Raw genomic sequence first — 21,393 nt, forward strand, 5'->3', positions numbered from 1 at the left:
ATGTGAGTTAAGAAAGGTTTTCACCATTTTTAAAAGGTTGGAAAAAAAATCAAAAGAAGAATATTTAGTTACAAATAATAGGAAATTCAGATTTTACCGTCCTTAACAGTTTTATTGGCACACAGCCATACTCATTTGTTCATGTATTGTCCGTGGCTGCTTTCCATTGACATGCAATGTACAACTGAGAAGTTGTGACAGAGACTATACAAATAGGTGGTGCTCTCATTGCTTTGCACTGCTTCTCAGTGCGACAAACTACAGTGACACATTTATATCTTGACATTGTTTGCAGTGCCACGTGAATCATGATATTGCAACATTTAATATTTCTATTATCCATCAAGAAAACAAGATAAAAGTAAACTAATGTTGAGCTTTCAAGGTACAGTGAAGTAAGGATGACTTTGTTATTGAATTAAATGGCAAAGTATTTTGCTAACTGTGAAATGACATAAGAGCTGTGATAAAAGAATACAATATATGTCACTTTACCAGATTAGGCACTCATCACAATATTCCCAACTCAGGAAAGCAGTGATCAGAAAAATTTAGAACATTTACAATGAAATATCTCAGCAATGTAGAATTTATTCACAAAAATATAAAGGAAAACGATGATGGAAAAATGTTAAGTTTCTGAGTGGCTCATTTGTTAGCCATGCAAAGAAAATCATTTACCAATGGTGAGTTGACTAAATCTTGTGTGCTTGTAGTAGATGAAGAAATTTGTACAGAGAAACTAGATTTAAGACTGTTAGCCTTTTGGTGAGAACAGCTGCTTGAATAGTTGAAGATATTAAGAGTAATAGCAATAGTAAATTAAAAAACAAGGCAAATCATTTCTAGTGACTTTCTTTAGGTCTTGATTAGTTAACAGATGTTACCAATATGGCTTGGTTTTTACTCCGGAAGTCAATGCTTTGTTTGAAGTGACTGAAGAATGTGCCTTGAAAAGTCTGGTGGAACAGCCACAGGTGAAAATATTTTCAAAGAAGCTGAGACAACAATAATTCAGTACAATATGAAGTGGAATCTGCTAAAATATGTTATATATAATGGTAGTAAAAGTGTGTGGAGCAGGAAAAAGTATAATATGTATAAAAGTATAAACTTACAAAGCTTGTGAAAATGTAAAGTATTTAATGCCTACGGTTATTCATTGTATTATTCATCAGTGGTACTGTGAGGAAAATATTTGAATCTATCAGGTATTACTGGGTCAGTAGTGTTAATAATGACTTCATTTACTGTCGTGGACTTAACCATTGTCAGTCTGTGAATTTCTGTTAGAAATAGAAGCCAAATAGCTTGACTTGTGCTATTACACAGGAATTCAGTGTCTCAGCAGTGGTGAAGTTTATAGTAGTATTTGAAGTTAGGGCTGAGATTGAAATTTTTTTTGAAGAATTGCCCTCAACCATTATTACTGAATACTGAATGGCTTTGGAAATTAGTTTTTGCTGCAAATTTATGATGTTTCTTAACGAATTCAACCTAAATGACAAGGAAAAACACTGCTTGTATATGAAATTTTTGTAAGTTTCATTTTGAAAACAACTAACATTTGCTCACAAGTCATGCCAAGCAGCTTTATACTCTTCTCATGCTGTCAAAAGTTAAAACAAGAAGCAAGTCCTCCATTCCCATACAAACTTGTAGCAAATCTATTTTCTGAGCTTAAACTACAGAAGTATTTTACTGACCTCAGTGTAAGTGCAAAGGAAATGTCCATATATCACAACCCATTTAACAGTGCAGTTGAAGAGCTTCTACCTAACCTTTAATGGGAAGTGATTTATCTGCAATGAAATGACATGCCAAAAGGCAAGTATCAAAAGAAGAACCAACAAAATTCTACAAATGTCTTCGAAGAGAGGAATATACTCAATTAAAATTATATGTTTGTGGAATGATATCATCATTTGGCAGTACCTAATAGTGTGAAAAGATATTTTCAAAGATGAAATATATAAAATCTCATTGCATATCAGAACATTTGCAATAAATTTTGATGACTGTAACACTAACTTTGAACCCCAATTAAGCAAAATGTTATCCTCCCCCAAATAATTGAATTTTTCTCATGAATAGACCTGTAAGACAGAAAATTATACTCAATTATTATTATTATAAACTGAATATCATCGATAAAAAAGTGTGGAAATTTGTTCTCTCTCTTGTTATATATGTACCTAAATAATATCCTTGATTTTGTCACTTAACCTGCAAATTTTATGATCTGGCCTTTTACAGAAAAAGTTTATTCATGATCCTGATCTAAATCAGTGGTTACCAAAGCAGTTGTTTATTAAAATTTTCTGTATTTAAAAAAGCACAAAACTGGTGCACCTGTCATTTTTTTAGCTGCACAGGTGATTCTGATGCCCAGTGAGGTTGGCACAGGTGGTCTCTAGTTACTCTAGCACTGATCCCACTTACCATGAATCACCTATAGCTGCAAATACTAGTATCCTAACTTACAGTAGGGAGAAACAGCGTTTATTAGCAGAGAATGCCTACAATTTAATTAAGCAAGTCGTTGGCAAAATTGGGTGAAACTGTTAGGATTCTTGACCTCTGCTTATTGGTCAAATTAATTAAAATAAAATTGAGAAGGGACCCAGAGAAAGTTTTGAAAAACATGGGTATAAAGGTAGAAGGGTAAAATACTATTCTCCTAAGCTTAGTTATAAAGGCAGTGTTCCTTTTGTATTTTTAATCAGCAGTAACAACAGACTTACTAATAAATTCATTCATTCAAACATACTTATTGATTTATTTACACATCAGGCGCGGTTCCAGGTGCTGGGAATACAGCAGTGAACAAAACAGGCCAACGTCCCTGCCTTCATGGAGCTCACATATGAGTGCATAGGAAACTACAACCATCTCTAATACCCCTTCAAAGTGGCCCGAAGATGTGAGTAAACAGCTTCAGAGTCCAAAAACTCCATTTACCATTACAGGAGGGAAGATGAAGAGTGCAAACGTAAGGTTAAGTTTTTACAGCTGGTGTTGGCCAGATGACTTCAATAAAGAAAAAAGCTGGATGTGCATGTGTGGGGGTGTGGTTTAAACTCGCTGCCACTGTTCACTGGGTCCCCCAGTTGGTTCAAATTCACAAAGGCAGCTACAGAAATTCACTATCCATTTTTTACTATCTCGCATTTGCTGGTATCCTTTTTCTCTATTTTTAATACACTCTTACTTTCAGGGTGAGGGTTTAAAGCTCAGACTTGGGTTAGGGGAAATGATAATCCCCTATGCTGAACATCACTTCTATCATTATTATAAGGTGGGGAAGAGCTGGCTGTGGTAACAGGGAACTCAGATTAGATTAGTAGACTAAGGAGAGGTTTCTGTGGAAATCATCTCAGTCTTCATATACTTATCAGTACCAGGATCCAGGTAGGGCATCACAGTCTCCTGCCAACCATCAGTGACAGCCTCCTTTCTGTAATGTGACTATTTAGGGGAACACACAGTGCAATGTGTTACAGTACAAAGAAGGCATTGAAGCACCTGCCGCACTGCCGGGTGCCTCTGACTCTGCAGTGGGCATGAGGTTAAAGGGGAAAGAACAGTGAAGAAAGAAGGAACAGACTGCACTGCTCCTGGGTGCTGATTACAAGCCAGTCACATCTACTGCTGATTTATAAAACTATCTTCTAAAACTCCACCTTTCCTATCAAAACCCTTTGCAAATTCAAGTGAAAAAAATACTCATCTGGCTGGAAGTCTGTACTTTGTCTTTGGACTAAAATTGTTTCCAGGAATGAAAACCTTTGCTAAAAAAAGGGCTCTACGAAGGAGGAGAATCAACTCACCACTCAGTTGCTGCTGGGCTGCAGCCAGGCGGCTGGGCTTCAGGATGAACTGGCACTGCATCTCTCGGGGCAGCTGGTCCATGAGGAAGGGCTCCTGGAGGTTGGAAGGGCTGCTGGGGTCCTTTGATAACTGTGTCAGGAGTGCAGTGTCTCGAAGATGGCTCATTTTAATTCCATAGGGATATTCATGCCCTACACAGAGAAAAATCCGAATGTAGACCATAGACTGACTGGTACTGTGAGCACGTGTGCTACATACTGGAATGTACTGCAGTTTGCTCCTGGGATTTTGGTATAAAGCATCTTTTTGTTGATGGAATGATCATCACGCACACTCTTCCAGGTGGAAACCACTGCACAATGCAGGTGGCCCTACCAGAGTAGTTTGAAGGGGTTGGGGGAGAGGGGCAAAAAGCCAGGCTTTAAAGAATATCTTGTTTGCAATGTACAGATTAGCTTGTGAGTTGCACAATGTGGTGTGTCCTGTGTTCACATCTAAGAATGTTTAAGGCTATTCTAACCTTTCCTTTGACATTAAATATATCTGTAAATCTTCAGCAAATCCTTGACCTCTCTCAGCTTCAAATCCATGATTTAAAGTATTTACCTTACCCATCACACTGTATTATAAGGATCAAATAAGCAAACATTAGTGGTTCACACTATTTAAATAACAAAGGTAAAGTACTATATATTTCAAGCATCACTCATTATTATTATTCAACATAAGATATCTGTCTGAAAAAGACATTTAATGACTTTTTATTAGTTACATGATCAGAGTTACTCAAGAGCATCAGGACTGGTTTGTTTTATGCTTCCCTCCCACTGTTGCCCTCTGAGATTAGTGTTCATAGGCAGTCATCAGAAGCAAGACTGTAGGGTATTAGAAACAGAAACAAGATGCAAAAAGGAATCTGTAAACTAGAAAAACTAAACGCTGGACATCTGAATGCAATATGAGTTTTTGCTCTTTAGTACTCTAAGAATAATAATTGCATTTTCTTAATTGAATCCTCAAGTACCATTGTGCTGTAGATTTTTTTTTTGCTTATATTTTTTACCCATTTGCTTTACTTATTTATTTTTAAAGTAATTTTTATTTTTCAATTATAGTTGACATACAGTATTATATTAGTTTCAGGTATACAACATAGTGATTAGACATTTATATAACTTATGAAGTGATCACCCCGATAAGTCTAGTACCCATCTGACACCATACATAGTTATTACCATATTATTGACTATATTCACTGTGCTGTACTCCCCGTAAGTATTTTGTAACTACCGATTTATACTTCTTAATCCCTTTTCCTTTTTCACTCCCCGCCCCCACCCCTGGCAACCATTAGAATGTTCTCTGTATCTATGAGTTTGTTTTGTTTTGTTTATTCATTTATTTTGTCTTAGAAGTACAGAGAGTAAGTTCTCTTCTATTCCTGATTTATCACTGAACATAACTCAGTGAACATTTCCTCCATCTGGCATACAATGTCAGTGTTCCATTAATATCATGTACTGCAGCAGCTTCCAGGCATTAAGGCAAAAAAAAAAAGAGACTATTATGACAGCAATAAAACAAACTAAGTTTATCAAAATAGTAAGCAGCTAGTCTACACGTAAAATTTGCAAGGCAAATTAAAATAAATATACAATGAAGAATTGCTGTGAAATAACAATCATGTCCTTTGTCCCGTGTTTTTTAGTGACTATTAGATACAGCGTGAGACAGTTTTAAGCCTGAAAACCATCCACATAGTTTTAATTAAATTAATATATTTTATTAAAATTATTTTAGGTATTAATTTGATTTTTAAGCACAATTTTAATTGTTGCTCATTGAAATTTATAAAAATAGTAACATTAAAAAAAGAAACGGAAAATGCAGTGAATTTTGTCCTCATCTACGTACACGATGGCTTTATTTTAAGTCTGAGAATATATATTTTGTAGAAAAGTTTGGTTTTAGATTATTCAGATCACCTAAAGAATTCTGAACTGCACAGTAGTGACCTCACAGGTAAATGAAATGATTACATGAAGTAATGCAAATGATATGCTTTATACAATGTCTGGCAGACAACAAGCATTTAAAAATTAACAGAAATTGTTGTCATCATCATCATCATTACTGTCATCATCTCAAGATCTGCTACAGATACTGTCCCTTATTTTAATTGCTCTATTTTTTAACCACACTGAATGACCTTAACTGATCAAAAAATATTTTTTAGCTAAATGATTTAAATAAGGTGAGATGTAACTATTTACGAATAATGCCTCAAAACAAATGCTGAGAAATCTGGCTAGAGAAATAGCAAACTAAATTAGAGAAGTATTAGCTAGTTTGTAAGTCAGTGAAGATTTTTCGGAATCTAAATGGGTTACTCTTATTTTCTTTATGATGTCTAGGAAAGTTCTGTGAGATTAAGACTCATGATTACATTCTAGATGGTCTTCCATAGAGGCAATTTATTAGGTAGGAAAGGAAGCAGGAAATTCAATAACTGAATATGAAAAATAAACATACAGGGGAAAAGAAATACCCGTACATATTGCTTTATTCTAGAAAAAAATTTAAAAGGGCTTGGCAAGATAGCTAGCTCTCTTTGTAAAGTGGAAAAGAAAAGAAGAAAATTTACATTTCTCTTCCCAACTATACCACCAGCTGCTTGAGTGATGAGATATTATTTGTCTAGCAAATAGATAGATGTTTATTAAATAAATGAATTTATGAGATTTAATATTTAATAGTAATTAAGCTTAGGACCATATGACTAGTTCTCTGAGACATTTAGAATTATAATTAAAATACAATCAAACCTATCTTAGATTTTCACAGAAACTTACCAATAAGTGGATATGGAGCCGCTTCTTTGCCAGAATTGACCCATAACTGGTAATCTCTCTCACAGCCCTGAAAAGCAAAGAATTAAAAAAAATTCTTTCAAGGTTGGTAATTGAAGGAGGACACATTTTTTGACATTTTTATGTTTTGCAAAAAAATCAAAATGGGGACAATATAAACGCCTTCAGATTCATGGGGGTTGTTACAGTTTTTGAAGACGACAGTGCTAATTCCTACAACCCTTCTCCCCCTCTCCAATTCCTGCCTTTTCCTAGTGATGGCCAGGCATCCAAGAACTGCAATGGAACTACTCATTATTATGGGTAGCCCACAGAATGTGAAATCATATACATGCCCTTTCACAAAGGAAGAGAAACTCCCTTGTTTTCTAAAAGACTAATCTTTTCTTTAGAATCCTGACTTCTGCTATGTCTCCAGACTTCTCAGGGAATATCGGACTTAATCTCCTACATGCCCCTTCAAAGACAACCTTGTTATACAGGAAGCCACAAACACTGTTGCGTCTGTGATGAAAAAGTAAAATCGCAAAGGCTATTAGCTCAGCTGCTTCTGAGAGAAAGGAGATAGGTAGCTGGCACAGTCATTGGCTTTATTTTGGGCAAGTTCAGTTCTAGGGACAGAAAGAACAAGAATTTTGACTACAGAATAGGTCCAGTGACATCATAAAAAAAATGGAATTGTTCACTAGCAGAATTAAAACCCAGCAATGCTAAAAATCCTACTTGAAAGAAATAATACTAAATTATAGACTTCACTGTATCCTCTAGGAGAGGGAAAAGCAAAAATGTTTTAAATGAAGCTAGAACATATTAGTAATACCAATACTCCTGCCTTTATTTTCTGATTGAAAATCATGGCCCGGACCTTCTAACAGAGGGTTCTGTCTATAGAGCATACCCTTCCCCCACTCCCACAGCCTATTCATCATTTCCTTCCCCATTCCTGTAGTCAGAAGTTTTATTGCAAATAGGAAGAGCAATCTCACAAAAATCCTTTCTTTTTTTTGACAATGTCTGACAACACTGTACTAATCCCTTAGAACAGTAAAAAATATTATATTGAATAGAAGTATATTTGGTCTGAGGCGATTGATCACTTCATCCAAAAGAAAACCATAAATTAAAAAAAAAAGTCATGATTAATCTCCTTTCCTTCCCCTTAAACTACTCAATCTCTTTCAAGACATAATTGTATAAGCTTAAAAATCAATGCAGAGGTGCTTTCTTTATTGTGCACAAAAATTTAATTACATCTTAAATATTGGGTTGTCGGAAAAGTCATGATGTATTTTTTCTGTTTTTCGTTACAAAAACGTGTCATGACTTTTCCGACAACCCAATATATTATTAAATTTAACTAAAAGAAATCAGATTTCTTGCCCTAAGTTTTGGTTGCCCTACTTTCTTAAAGGCTTACTATAACACTGTGTACAAGCAGATCTAAATACAATGAATAAGACCACAGCATATATTAATATTATGTCATATGTCACCTCATAGTAACACTGTGCTTTCATATTTATAGAGAATCTCACTCAAGAAATGGTGTCGTCCAAGTGCTTTCTTTAGTTTCTATCCTTCCGAATGTCACTCCTGTATGGTGTTTATATACCAGTAGGGAGGAGAACTTTCCAATTCTCTTTCCCCTACTTCATCCTCAAATATTCCAATCTTGTCCATTAAAAAAATTTAAAAAACTTGTCTTTGCCACATAAAACAGAAAGAAGCAGAAGCTAAAAGCAAAACGGGAAAATGTGGTGTACACACTAAAACTCTTTAAATCCATGACCCAATTCAAAGCTGGTTTTTAATTTACCAATTCATTAGAGGTATCATCCTCTGGACCTGCAGCCAGTGAATATGGTTTCTAGCTATGTGTTCTTTATTTAAAAATTCTACTACAGAGCAAATCCTTCAGAAGTCATCATCCTAAGACTTATTGAACCTTGGGATAATAAGAGAATAATTAGGTAAGGGAGAAGAACAGGAGAGGATATGGGGAAAGAACAGTCATATATAGTGACAAGTGGGAAAGAAGGAGGAGGTTGAAACTTTTTTTGTTAAGATTCTTATACAAAAAAGAAAATACCTCCCCAACTGTGTATGTACATAGCATATACAATAAAAATACATGATTATTTTATTACCACTCTAAAATTAGAGTCTAATGTTATGCTTTTAAGTTCACACAGATTTTAAAATGGGAGTAAAAGAATAGCATCCAATATTAAGATAATATTAAGGATTTACACTCCTTATTTTCTACATTTCTGGGGACAAAATATGACTGATATCTCAAGCAATCAGCTGTCTTCTGATGGAAGGGATAATATTTACATGAATCTAAAGTATCAAAGTTTGTTAATTAACAATATCTAGCAGAGTAACTTACAGTTATCCCTAGCATTGGTAGTGACATGTTGATAACTTCATTTGCTGTATCTGAATTCGTTATTGTTATAGTTTTAGACTGCAGAAAAAAAAATAAGAAACACTGATATACATAAAGGATTTTAAAACAGGAGAACAAGTAATTATTGTCAAATGATTATCTAAAGGCAAATCTTGATTTCAAGTGCTGACAGGGTAACGCATATGACTTAATTAGAACACAAACCACTGATAATTTACTTTCATTCCATTATACGTGCCTTTTAATAAAACACCTATTTCTCTTAAAAAAAGAATACATGGCTCACTGAGGCAAGAAAGAAAAAGGGTAAATATATTTCAGGGCAAGTACATGGACCACCCTCCCAACCAAAAAGAAATCAGTGAGGTTGACCCTTTGCATCATTTCCATAATGCAACATGTAATAAAAGAGGAAGACAGCTATTTCTATTTCTTCCCGAGTACTGTTTTCGCAGTGTGGGTTTTTATTTCTTTGCATGGTAAAAAAGTCAGTTCAGGTGAAATCAGAATAAGAACTGCTTATAAAAGACATTTAAAGTTTAGAATTTTAAAAAATCACTGTTTATTGAGCACTTTCTATATGTCAGGCACTGTGGCAACTGAGATTTTCGTTGTTGAAATCTGTAGAGGCCTTAAAACCAGTGAGTCTAGCAAAGAGGACTGAAAATTTTAGAAGGCTCATTTCTGTTACCAACTCTGCCATTAAATAGTATCTCTAATAGCTTTGTGCTAAACTACATTGAGAAATTACTACTTAAGAATAGACAGTTCACAACAAACAAGGGGATTAACAAGATTCTGAGATAGATATAGATATAGAGTTCACTGAATTCCAACACATTGTTTAAATATAAGACAATGTTATGTCATCAGAAAAGAAATATTTATTATGTATATAGGTTTTACATATTGGATTGTCGGAATAGTCATGACGTATTTTTCCATGTTTTTCATTGCAAAAATGCGTCATGACTTTTCCGACAAGCCAATATTATAATTATCAGATAAACTAGGAACTAAGGCTGTATCCCTGATAGGGCTTAAATGGCACAAACAAGTAGCATAAATGAAAACAAAATGATATAAAACAAAAAATTATGTAAAAATAAAGCTTAGAGAAATCCATTGATGATTCATCACTTATTCTTCCATTATAGCATTATTTCACTACAAGTCAATTACTTGACATGATAAATTATCTCTTAAGGTTGTTTGTTAACTGATTTTGAACTATGCTCCCTGTAGCTCTAAGGATTGTGCAAAAGTGTCTCAGAACCCAACAGGGATGGCACAGAGCACCCAACCAACCCAGTGTTTGTCTTCTACCAGAGTTGCAAAGATGTAGAATTATATATTGGGCTTTAACTTGCAATATAATTTCATGGAAGGCTTCTACTTTCTTCTTTTTTAAAGTCTGTAAACCCTGCCATTTAATTTAAAGAAACTCTCTCATGGAGTCTTTTGTAAAGTGAAGAATCTACCCTGTAATACTAATAATCACTCCCAATGTTCCTAGTTTCTAAGACAATTTTTTTTTACTATTAGGCATATATGTTCGAAACAGTAATTACAGGATGTGTGTTTTCCTTGCATGACTCTCTGGTAGACAAAAAAATAAATTTCCTCAGACAGTGCTCTTTGTCTAGCAAACAAATAAAACAGAGACAAAACTGAAAATGTGGTTATTTTTTTTTTCCATATTAGCAGAAATCACCGACAGGGTGCAGAGCTAAAGGCCAAGGATAAAGAATGCTTCCCCATACGTGCACTCTTATTTGGGTGCAATCACTCTTTCTGGAAGCAGGGCTCCATTATAGGAGACTCGTGCCATGAAGCAGCTTAAGAGAGTGAAGGACAGTGTCATATCACTGTTGAATTAAACAGGGTACTAATCAGTAATAAAAACACAGCACCCAACCACAGTGCATGTCATCTCTTCAAAATGAGAGTGGGACACCAGTCCTCTCTCAAGCACACACTTTTATACACTGAAAGTGTTAAAAAAAAAAAAGTTCAAGGGACTTTCTGTGAAAACCCTCAATGTAACCAACTGCCACAACAACTGAATCAAAGCCAGCAGCAGAAAGTGGTGGTTGGTTGGGTATGTATATACCCATGTATATATGTACGTATATACGTATGTAGACTCTTTTGCTACAGGAGATCTCTGTAGTCTTCATACCATAAAAATTTGAGTACTTCCCTCAAGCAGTGACATCTGGCACTCATGTCAGAACATTTGCATAATTTTGCTTTCAGCCAAAAGACAACTGTTTGTACTACATGTTTTTCCACACACAAAACTATTCTGTGTGATCTAGAGCTGCTGTGAAGTATGATAATTCATAGTAAAAATAAAAATATTCACTAGTTTCCATTTTGTTCATCATTGATAACATCTTGGCACTTGTACTATATTTCAGTCAAGTTACATCTACTAACTAGACTTAACTGGACTTTTTATTTGACCAATATGATACAAACTGTGAGTTAGAAACATGCTGACCCTTTAAAAATGTCACCCCTCTCAGCTCATCCATTTATTAACCTGAGGAATTCAATCCCCCAAAACTCAAAGAATGAATAACTTTCCAAAATCACTTTCTACTTAAGAAGTGAAAAGTTGGAAACAATTGCTTAATACTAATAGGAAATATCTCCTTGTGGAACTGGCTTTAGTGTAAGCCTCTGCAGCTGCTATTGAAAGGATCCAGAGAAACACTAATGCCAGAGGGAAGAGACATCTGACAAGCAATATTCCTGCCACGTGTAAATGTTAAATACTACAGTTAATATGAATTTCTCTTGCTTCTTTTTCTGTAGCGTTTACTTTTCATATATAGAAAGACATACACATACCCAGGAAAATGCGTTTTGCCACAGTGGTATTTCTAAATGCCTACCTTGCATGGCACATACACAGTCTGTCTGTCTGTCTGTCTGCCTGCCTGGTGTTCTGCCTGATGCAGGGACTTGGAATTTAATTTTCTGGCTTAGAAACACTTACATAGGCACAATTCCCAATGTCCTTGGCGAAGATTTTGAGGGGAATGCTCTTCGGATAGTCCTTCTCTTTCTCTAGATTGATGTATCTAATCAAATGCAACAACAACCCAAAACAACACTGAGTCAGATGGATTTTGCTAAATTGCTTATTTTTAAATCAATCTATTTTGATAATATTTTCAATATACTTAATTGTTATTTTTAAAAAGACAGATGGAAGGACTCAGCAAAGTCAGATTACATTATGGGTTGAAAGAGAAAAAAAAAATCTCAGGACATTAGGCATGGGCACAAAAAGAATGGGGGTCCATTTCAAGTGAGGTTTGAGAAGCACAGCCGGGTCTAGCCACCTCTGGGTGATGTTTTATCCTCAAAGCTTCCCTACTTCTCTGGACCTTACTTAGGCACAGGAGTACATCTCATACTTTACTAGACCAAACTAAAACAATGGCCTTTCACGTCTCATTTAGCTCTCCAGTGGAGTGTAAATCTTGGTTGTCCCATTGCTTGGGTAGGCAGAGAGGGAAAAACGGAGGGAAGAACTATGGCAATAAGAGATGAACCTAAATTGACCATTTTAGTCTGTATGCTCAAAGGTAGGAAATAATGATGGATTTTTGAGGTGCTCAGCAGAAAACTCTTCATATACGAAAACTTAATACATGCTTTGAGAAAATCGTTAGCTCCAAATGGTAGATTGGGGACAGGAAAAGAGATGGCAGAGATTATTGGCTAATTTCTGTCTGAAATAATCTAACCAGACCTCAATGTTCTCCTTCCTAGGAAGTAATAAATACATGTAATGAGAGAACATTACTTACAGTATGTAGTGGCTAGTGTACAGTCTAAACAACAGCTTATTTTGAGGACAAATGAACAATTTCTACTGAGGAGAAGGGGAGTCATTTGGGGCACATCTTTGTAGAGAAGAATTTAATTCATTGAACTATAGATTAAAGATTAAAATACATATACTGAAAAAATACCTCTGAAGAAGAGAGAGCCATTTGTCCTTCTGTTCAGGAGAACTGCAATCAAATAAAATGGTAGAAAAAAATAAACCACATAGAATACTTAAGTTAACATATTTAAGATTGTCAATGAAATATCAACAGTCTGTTGTTAGTGATGTAGCTGCACACTACTACAACCCTGGCATGGCTGCTCTGGAGAACCCTGACGTGAAACCCCTCATTAGGAAAAACTATACAGTCAAGTAGAGTTTTATTAAAACCTCTTAGTTGGACCCAAGAGAGCCCCACTTTTTCACTTTACAACTCTAATACAAGTGGTACTCTTGTAGTGGAAAGAGTGCTTAATTTGGAATCCAAACACCTGGTTTCAAGGATATATGAAAACTATATAAACATGTGCAAATCACTTAATATTTCTAAGCTTCAGTTTCTACATCTATAAAACTGGGCTAATTATCTCAGAGTGTTTTTGTATCTTTAAGTGCCATACAAATAGAAAGTATGCTTAATTTGAGATTAAAGAGATTAAAGACAAATTTGGCATATCAATGTAAATATCATGGCCTAGAAACAAGTTTGTTGTCAGGAAAAGAAACATTTATTTCTTTATACACACAACAGAATTATAACTTAGTAAATTACTTCATTGAAAACTTACTCTTGTTTTGATAACTTCTTATTTTTCAATTACAGTTGACATACGATATTATATTATTTTCAGGTGTACAACATAGTGATGAGACATTTACATAACATACAAAGTGATCACCAGATAAATTCAGTACCCATCTGAAACCATACATAGTTACTACAATATTGTTGACTATATTCTTTATGCTATACCTTACATCCCCATGACTACTTTGCAACAACCAATTTGTACTTCTTAATCCCTTCCCCTTTCCACCCCCCAACACCCTCCCATCTTGCAACCATCAAACTGTTGTCTGTATTTATGAGTTTCTGCTTTGTTTTTGTTCTTTAGATCCCACATATAAGTGAAATCATATGGCACTTGTCTTTGTCTGTCTGACTTACTCTACTCAGCATAATACCCTCTAGGTCCATCCATATTGTTGAAGATGGCAAGACTTCATTCATTGTTATGGCTGAGTAATATTCCATTGTATATATTTACCAACTCTTCTTTATTCATTCATCCATTGATGGACATCCAGGCTGCTTCCATGTCTTGGCTATTGTAAATAATCCTGTAATGAACATATGGATGCACATGTCCCTTCAAAGTAGTGTTTTGGGTTTCTTCAGATAAATATCCAGAAGTGAGATTACTGGGTCCTTATGGGAGCTCCCTTGTATTAAAAGTTAACTGCTTTTCTCTTGCTGCTTTTAAGATTGCCCCTTTGTGTTTAAGCTTTGGCATTTTAATTATGATTTGTCTTGGTGTGGGCCTCTTTGGGCTCATCTTGTTTGGGACTCTCTATGCTTCCTGGGCTTGTATGTCTATTTCCTTCACCAGGTTAGAGACATTTTCCATCATTTCTTCAAATAGGTTTTCAATTCCATGCTCAATCTCTTCTCCTTCTGGTAACCCTATGATACAAATGTTGTTACACTTGATGTTGTCCCAGAGGCCCCTTAAACTGTCCTCATTTTTTTGGATTCTTTTTTCTTTTTGCTGTTCTGATTGGGTGTTTTCTTGTACTTTATCTTCTAAATTGCTGATTCGATCCTCTCCTTCATCTAATCTACTACTGATTCCCTCTAACGTATTTTTCATTTCAGTTATTATATTCTCAATTTCTAACTGGTTCTTTTTTATGTTTCCTATCTCTTTGTTTAAGGTCTCACTGAGATCATTTTAACCAGTGTTTTGCTCTGCATCTCGTATATTGCTTATCTTCATTTTGTTTAGTTCTTTTTGTGGGGATTTGTTCTGTTCTTTCATTTGGGACATGCTTCTCTGTCTCCCTGTTTTGGCTGCCTCTCTGTGTTTGTTTCTATCTATTAGGTAGGGCTGCTATGTCACTTGGTCTTAGTAGAGTGGCCTTATATAGTGGGTGTTCTGTGGGGCCCAGTGGCAGTCTCCTTGGTCACCTGATCTGGGTGCTCCAGTTGTGTCCCTTGTGTGGGTTGTGTGTGCCCTCCTGATGCAGTTGAGTCTTGATTGCTGTTTGCAAGTCAATAGGAGGGATGGATTCTCAGGCTGAGTGGTTGTGAGGACCGACTGTGACTACAGTGGAGGAGCTGTTGTGCAGGGGCTGACCCTATGGAGCAGGATTTGCTTTAGCAGGGCTCTGGCTCCTGCCCAGTCTGCCCTTTGGGTGTGTCCCCTACAGAGGCAGCTGAGTGGTGTTCCAATTTGGTCTGAAGTCAGTCACCAGCTGTGCTGCCCTGCGGCCTCCTGGGAGCAGACTGCTGCAGGTCAAGTTCAGCCACAGCTTATGCCCTGCCCCGGACCACCTGGCATGAGCCACAAAGCAATCTGCAGATAGTCACCACGTGCCATGGGCTTGGAGATGCCTCGAGAAGCCAAGCCATGAACAGAAGCCAGCAGTTGTTAGTGCTGGGCTTGGGTATGCTCAGCAAGAGGTATGGGTCATGTCAAGACCAGATGCTGCTTGTTTGGGGTTTGTGAACCTTTGAGAGATTTTTTTGTTTTTTTTAGATTTTTTTACTGAGGAATTGGGGGACGGGAACAGCGCTGGGGAATTGGGGGAAGGGGAACAGACAAGTTGCTGTCCTTTTGTTCTTCAGTCTCGTTGTGGAGGACGTCGCTTCACTGGCCCAAGTTGGCACCATCATTGCGCTCTTCCTGGCTGAGGCAGATCAGTCGCCGGCTTCTGGATGGCCACTCACCGCGGCTGCTGGCCGCTCAAGCTGGCTGCTGGCTACACACAATAGCCCATGGCAACCCACTGCAGCAGGGGCTGCAGCCTGTGCTGTCACCGATGACTCACGGCAACCCAGCTCCAGGTTGAGCGATTGTTCAGCATCTTAGCTGTAGAGGGCAGTGTCACTGGCCCTCATATGTGGGATCCAAACTGGGGCCCTCTGGCGTCCCAAGCCAGTTCTTAACCAACACTCCACTCGCCGGCCCTATTAATCTTTCTTAAACATATGTATAGCTCAGATTTATTTCAATATTTAATATTAGAAGTGTTTTGGGTGTTTATTTGGAAGTTAGATGTTTTTGTGACCAGAAATATGCTATAGGAACTTAACACTTGTGTTTATGTTAATTAGCCTATGGTAAAATTAATTTTGTTATATATTGCTTCACTGGAAGCTACAGTTTCCAAGAACCTATCAATGAAGTTAAATGAGCACTTAAATGTATAGTTATCTGTAAAATCAAGGTGCAGTGCCTATTTTTTCTAGTAGATATAGGTTCTAGGTTTGTGAATCAAGATACAAGTAGTGATAGAGATAGGAAATTCCTTTTGGCCTTTTTTGAGATGTGATGATCTACCCCATTTCCCAAGGTAAAGGATGGAAAGTTCACATTGTTTGCTCTTCCCCCAATTTGACTTGATTAGGAATTCCTCACAAATTCTGTCATTTGTTTGTCAGTCTTACATTTCAAAGCTATTAGTCTTTTTAAATTTCTTTATAGATATTATAGTCACTGGCTAGGAGAAACTACTTCTTAAGCTGCTAGCCAGCTAGCCTGATGGCATTTTAAACTGATCATGACCTAGATTTTCTTAGTATTTACTGAGATATACACCACTTCTGATATTCTTCACCCCTTCCTAAAGATCCAAGCTTCCCTCTGATATCATCTCACTTCAGGCTGAGAAACTTCCCTCAGCATTTTTTTTTATTAGTTCAGTTCTGCTGGCAATTAATTCTTAGAGCTTAAAATAAATCTTTATTTCATCTTCGATTTTGAGGGATGTTTTTGCTGGATATAGTTTTCTAGGTTGAAAGTTTTTTTTTCTTTCAACACTTTAAAGATGCCATTCCACTATCTTTGAAACCACCCTAGTTTCTGATGAAAAACCCACAGTGATGCAAACTGTTCCCCTGTATGTAATGTGTTGTTTTTCTCTGGCATTTTCAAGATTTTCTCTTATGTTCGGTTTATAGCATTTGTCTATGATATCAGTAGGTGAAGTTTTCTTGATACTCCTTTTTGCATTTACTGAGCTTATTGAATCTGTACATTTTATGTCCTTCACCAAATCTGAAAAGTTTTCAAACCATTATTTCTTCAAATACTTATTCTGTCTCATTCTCTGTCTTTCATCTTTCTGGAATTCCAATTACATACATGTATAACTTTTGATAAGGTATATTTTCTAACAAGTCTCTGATGCATTAAATTTTTTTCTATTCTTCAGATTGGACAATTTGTATCAATGTATCTTCAAATTCACTAACTCTTTCCATTTTCATTTCCATTCTGCAACTAAGGCCACACAGATTTTTAAAGTTTAAGATGTTGTAGTGTTCAGTTCTAGAATTTTCATTTGGCTCTTTTTATATATTTTGTATTTCTCTGCTGAGATTGCCTATCTTTTCATTCATCTCAATTGGCTTGTCCTTTTACTTGCTGAGCATAGTTATAAGAGCTGCTTTAAAGTTCTTTTCTGGTATTTCCAACTTATGGATCACTTCAGGATTGGCCTCTTAATTGTCCTTTCCCTTTCATGGTTCTTTGAATGTCAAGAATTTTAGGTTGTATTCTGGACATCATGAACGTTTTGTTTTGGAGAGTCTGAGTCCTGTTATATTTGTAAAACAGTGTTGATGTTTTTGTTTTAACAATTAACTTGATTAGCCTCAAGCTGCAAACTCTGTCTCACCTGTGGTGGTCAAGGCCTCAGTTCAATTCTTTTAGCCTTAGCTTCAAGCTGTTTTGAGACTGTTCCATGCATTTGTGGTTCAGTAATCATCCAGAGAATTGGGCAGAGTCTGCTTGTATACATAAAATTTGGAGCTTTCCTTCTCTGATATTCTCCTTTTTGAGACTTCCTCCTTCACTTTCCTGTGGCTCTGGCTGACCCAGGCTCTGTCCTCTGGTTCTGCAGCAAAATGACTGTGGGCTTTTGGCAATTTAGTTGCTCCCCACAATATGTGACTGTTGCCTGTCCTCAGGCTAATACCTTAAAAATAGGAAACTTACCTAGTGCTGGTGCCTCCTTCCAAGTTTCAATTCCTCTCTAAAATCTGCCAACTTTTGTTTACTTTCCAGAACCTTCAGCTAGTTCTTTGTATTTTGTTCAGAGATTATGGTTAATATCTGTAGGGTGGTCACTCTGTTTAGACCTCACTCTGCCATACCAGAGGAAGAACTCAACACTTTTTTTTTTAAGTAATTTTTAAATTTGGAAATGATTTTTAGAAAAATTGTAAAGATAATACAGAGAGTCCTTGTATAGCTCTCCCCCACTTTCGGTTTCCTCTAATATTATTTTCTTACATTATTATGGCACATTTGTCAAACTAAGAAACCAATATTGGTGCATTACTATTAGCTAAACTCTTGACTATTCATATTTCACAAGTTTTCCCACCAATGTCATTTTTCTTTTCTAGGATCCAATCCAGGATACCTAACACTGCATTTACTAATCATGTCTCCTTGGTGTCTGTATGGTCTACGACAGTTTCTATGTCTTTTCTTGTGTTTTTTTTTCTTTTAAGATTTTTATTAAAAAATATAGCAAACATACAATTTATATCAGTTTCAGGTGTATACCACAGTTATTCAACATTTATATACCTAAAGAAATGATCACCATGATAAGTACAGCAACCATCTGACACTGTACCATGCTATCACAATATTATTGACTATATTCCCCCTGCTATATGTTACATCCCATAACTTATTTCTTTTATACCTGGAAATTTGAACCTCTTATTCCCCTTCACTTTTCCCCCCACTTTAAAAAATTTTCAATTATAGTTAAAATTTGATATTATTTTGTATTAATTTCAGGTGTACAGCACAGTGGTTAAACATTTGTATGATTTAAGAAGTGATCCCCGTGAGTAGTTAATTACTCACCTGGTACTATAAATAGCTATTACAATATTATTGACTATATTTCTCAATGCTTTACTTCACATCCTCATGACTATTTTGTAACTACTCACTTGTATTTCTAAATCCCTTCACCTTTTTCACCTTGTCCCCCAACCTCCTCTCATCTATCATCCTGATAAATCTAGTACCCATCTGACATCACACATAATTATTATAATATTATTGACTATATTCCTTCTGCTATACACTACATCCCCATGACTACTTTGTAACAACCAACTTGTACTTCTTAATCCCTTCACATTTTTCACTGACCCCTCAACCTCTCTCTATTTTGGCAACCATTAAAATGTTCTCTGTAGCTATGAGTTTGTTTCTGTTTTGTTTGTTTATTTTATTATTTAGATTCCACATATAAGTGAAATCACATTGGATCTGTCTTTTTCTCTCTGACATACTCTACTCAGCACAATACCCTCCAGGTCCATCCATGCTAATGCAGATGGTAAGAACCCATTCCCTTCCTTGGCCGAGCAATATGCCATTGTACATATGTACCACCTCCTCTTTATCCTTTCTTCTATCGTCAGACACCCAGGCTGCCTCCACATCTTGACCACTAAATAATGCTGCAATGAACATATGGATGCACACATCACCTCGAAGTAGTATTTTGGGTTTCTTCAGATAAATACTCAGAAGTGGAATTACTAGTTCTTTTTTTGTCTCTTGTTACAGCCTTTTAAAATTCTATTTTGTCTGGTATAAGTAGTGCTACTCCAGTTTTTGTTTTTGTTTTCCATTTTCATGTAATATCTTTTACCATCCCTTTACATTCTATCTGTGTGTGTCTTTCAATCTGAAGTGAGTTTCTTATAGGCAGTATATGTAAGGGTTTTGTTTCCTAATGCATTCAGCCACCCTATGTTTTTCATTGAAGCATTTAATCCATTTACATTGAAAATGATTGTTGATAGGTATGTAACTATTACCATTTTGTTATTCATATTTTTTATTTGTCTTAAAGAGGTCCCTCTAACAGTCCTTGTAATACTAGGTTGGTGGTGATGAACTCTAGCTTTTTCTTGTCTGGGAAGCTCTTTATCTGTCCTTCGATTTTAAATGATAGCCTTGCTGAGTAGTCTTGGTTGTAGATCCTTGCTTTTCATCACTTTGAATATTTCCTGCCAATCCTTCCTGGCTTGCAAAGTTTCTGTTGAGAAATCAGCTGAGCTCTTACGGGAGCTCCCTTAAAAGTTACTAGTTGCCTTTTTCTTGCTGCTTTTAGGATTCTCTCTTTGTCTTTAACCTTTGCCATTTTAATTATAATATGTCTTAGTGTGGGCCTGTTTGGGTTCATCTTGTTTGGTTCTCTGTGCTTCTTGGGCTTGTATGTCTATTTCCTTCGCCAGGTTAAGAAAGTGTTTTCTGTCATTATTTCTTCAAATAATGTTCTCAATCTCTTGCTTTCTGTATTCTCCTTCTGGTACCCCTATGATGAAAATGTTGTTAGCTTGATGTTGTCCCAGAGGTCTCTTGAACTCTACTCAGTATTGTTTTTTTTTTCTTTTTCTTTTTTTCCTTTTGCTGTTCCAATTGGGTGTTTTCTGCTACCTTTTCTTCCAAATTGTTGATTTGATCCTCTGTTTCATCCCTTCTAGTGCAGTCTTCATTTTAATTATTGTATTCTTCACTTCTGATTGGTTCTTTTTTATGGTTTCTATGTCTTTTTTTAGTGTTTGCTATCTCTTTGTTGAAGCTCTGACTAAGTTCTTTGAGCATCCTTTTAACCATTGTTTTGAACTCTGTATCTGGTAGGTTGCTTGTCTCCATTTTGTTTAGTTCTTTTTCTGGAGTTTTCTCCTGTTATTTCATTTGGGCCATATTTATTTTCTCATTTTGGCTGCCTCTCTGTTTGTTTCTATGTATTAGATAGATCTGCTACATCTCTTGCTGGGTGGCCTTATGTAGTAGGTGCCCTGTGGGGCCTGGGCAGAGTCTCCCTGGTCGCCTGCTCCAGATGCTCCAGGAGCATCCCTTGTGTGGGTTGTGTGTGCCCTCCTGTTATAATTGACCCTTGACTGCTGTTGGCATGTCAGTGGGTGACACTGACCCTCAGGCTGATTGGCTGTGGAATTTGGCCATGTCCACAGCTTATGGGCTGCTGTGCTGGGGAGCTTACCACATGGAGCTGGATTCGACCCAGCAAGCTCTCCTACCTGTTGAGACCACCACTTGGGTGTGCTGCTTGTGAAATTATTTGGGCAGTACTCTGCTGTGGTCTGAAGACAGTCTCCAAGTATGTTGGTTCTGGGGCTTCTTGGGAGGGTCTACGATGCA

General features: G+C 36.4%; 1 protein-coding gene across 15 annotated transcripts in view; it reads right to left on the reverse strand.

The window, feature by feature from the left end:
- ARHGAP20 (Rho GTPase activating protein 20) overlaps window positions 1-21,393 on the reverse strand; it is a 139,397-nt gene that overhangs the window by 19,549 nt on the left and 98,455 nt on the right. For 13 of the 15 annotated variants that reach the window (XM_019653665.1, XM_019653667.1, XM_019653668.1 and 10 more), the window contains 5 exons: window positions 13,107-13,148; window positions 12,122-12,206; window positions 9,094-9,171; window positions 6,684-6,750; window positions 3,831-4,022 (listed from right to left, as the gene is read on the reverse strand). In XM_019653665.1, the coding sequence (XP_019509210.1) occupies window positions 3,831-4,022; window positions 6,684-6,750; window positions 9,094-9,171; window positions 12,122-12,206; window positions 13,107-13,148 (464 nt within the window). The remainder of the gene's footprint in view (window positions 1-3,830; window positions 4,023-6,683; window positions 6,751-9,093; window positions 9,172-12,121; window positions 12,207-13,106; window positions 13,149-21,393) is intronic. The other 2 variants (XM_019653678.1, XM_019653677.1) reach the window with 1 other exon arrangement.

This window comes from Hipposideros armiger, unplaced genomic scaffold, assembly GCF_001890085.2.
Source record: "Hipposideros armiger isolate ML-2016 unplaced genomic scaffold, ASM189008v1 scaffold_204, whole genome shotgun sequence".
In the NCBI taxonomy this organism is placed as follows: Eukaryota; Metazoa; Chordata; class Mammalia; order Chiroptera; family Hipposideridae; genus Hipposideros; species Hipposideros armiger.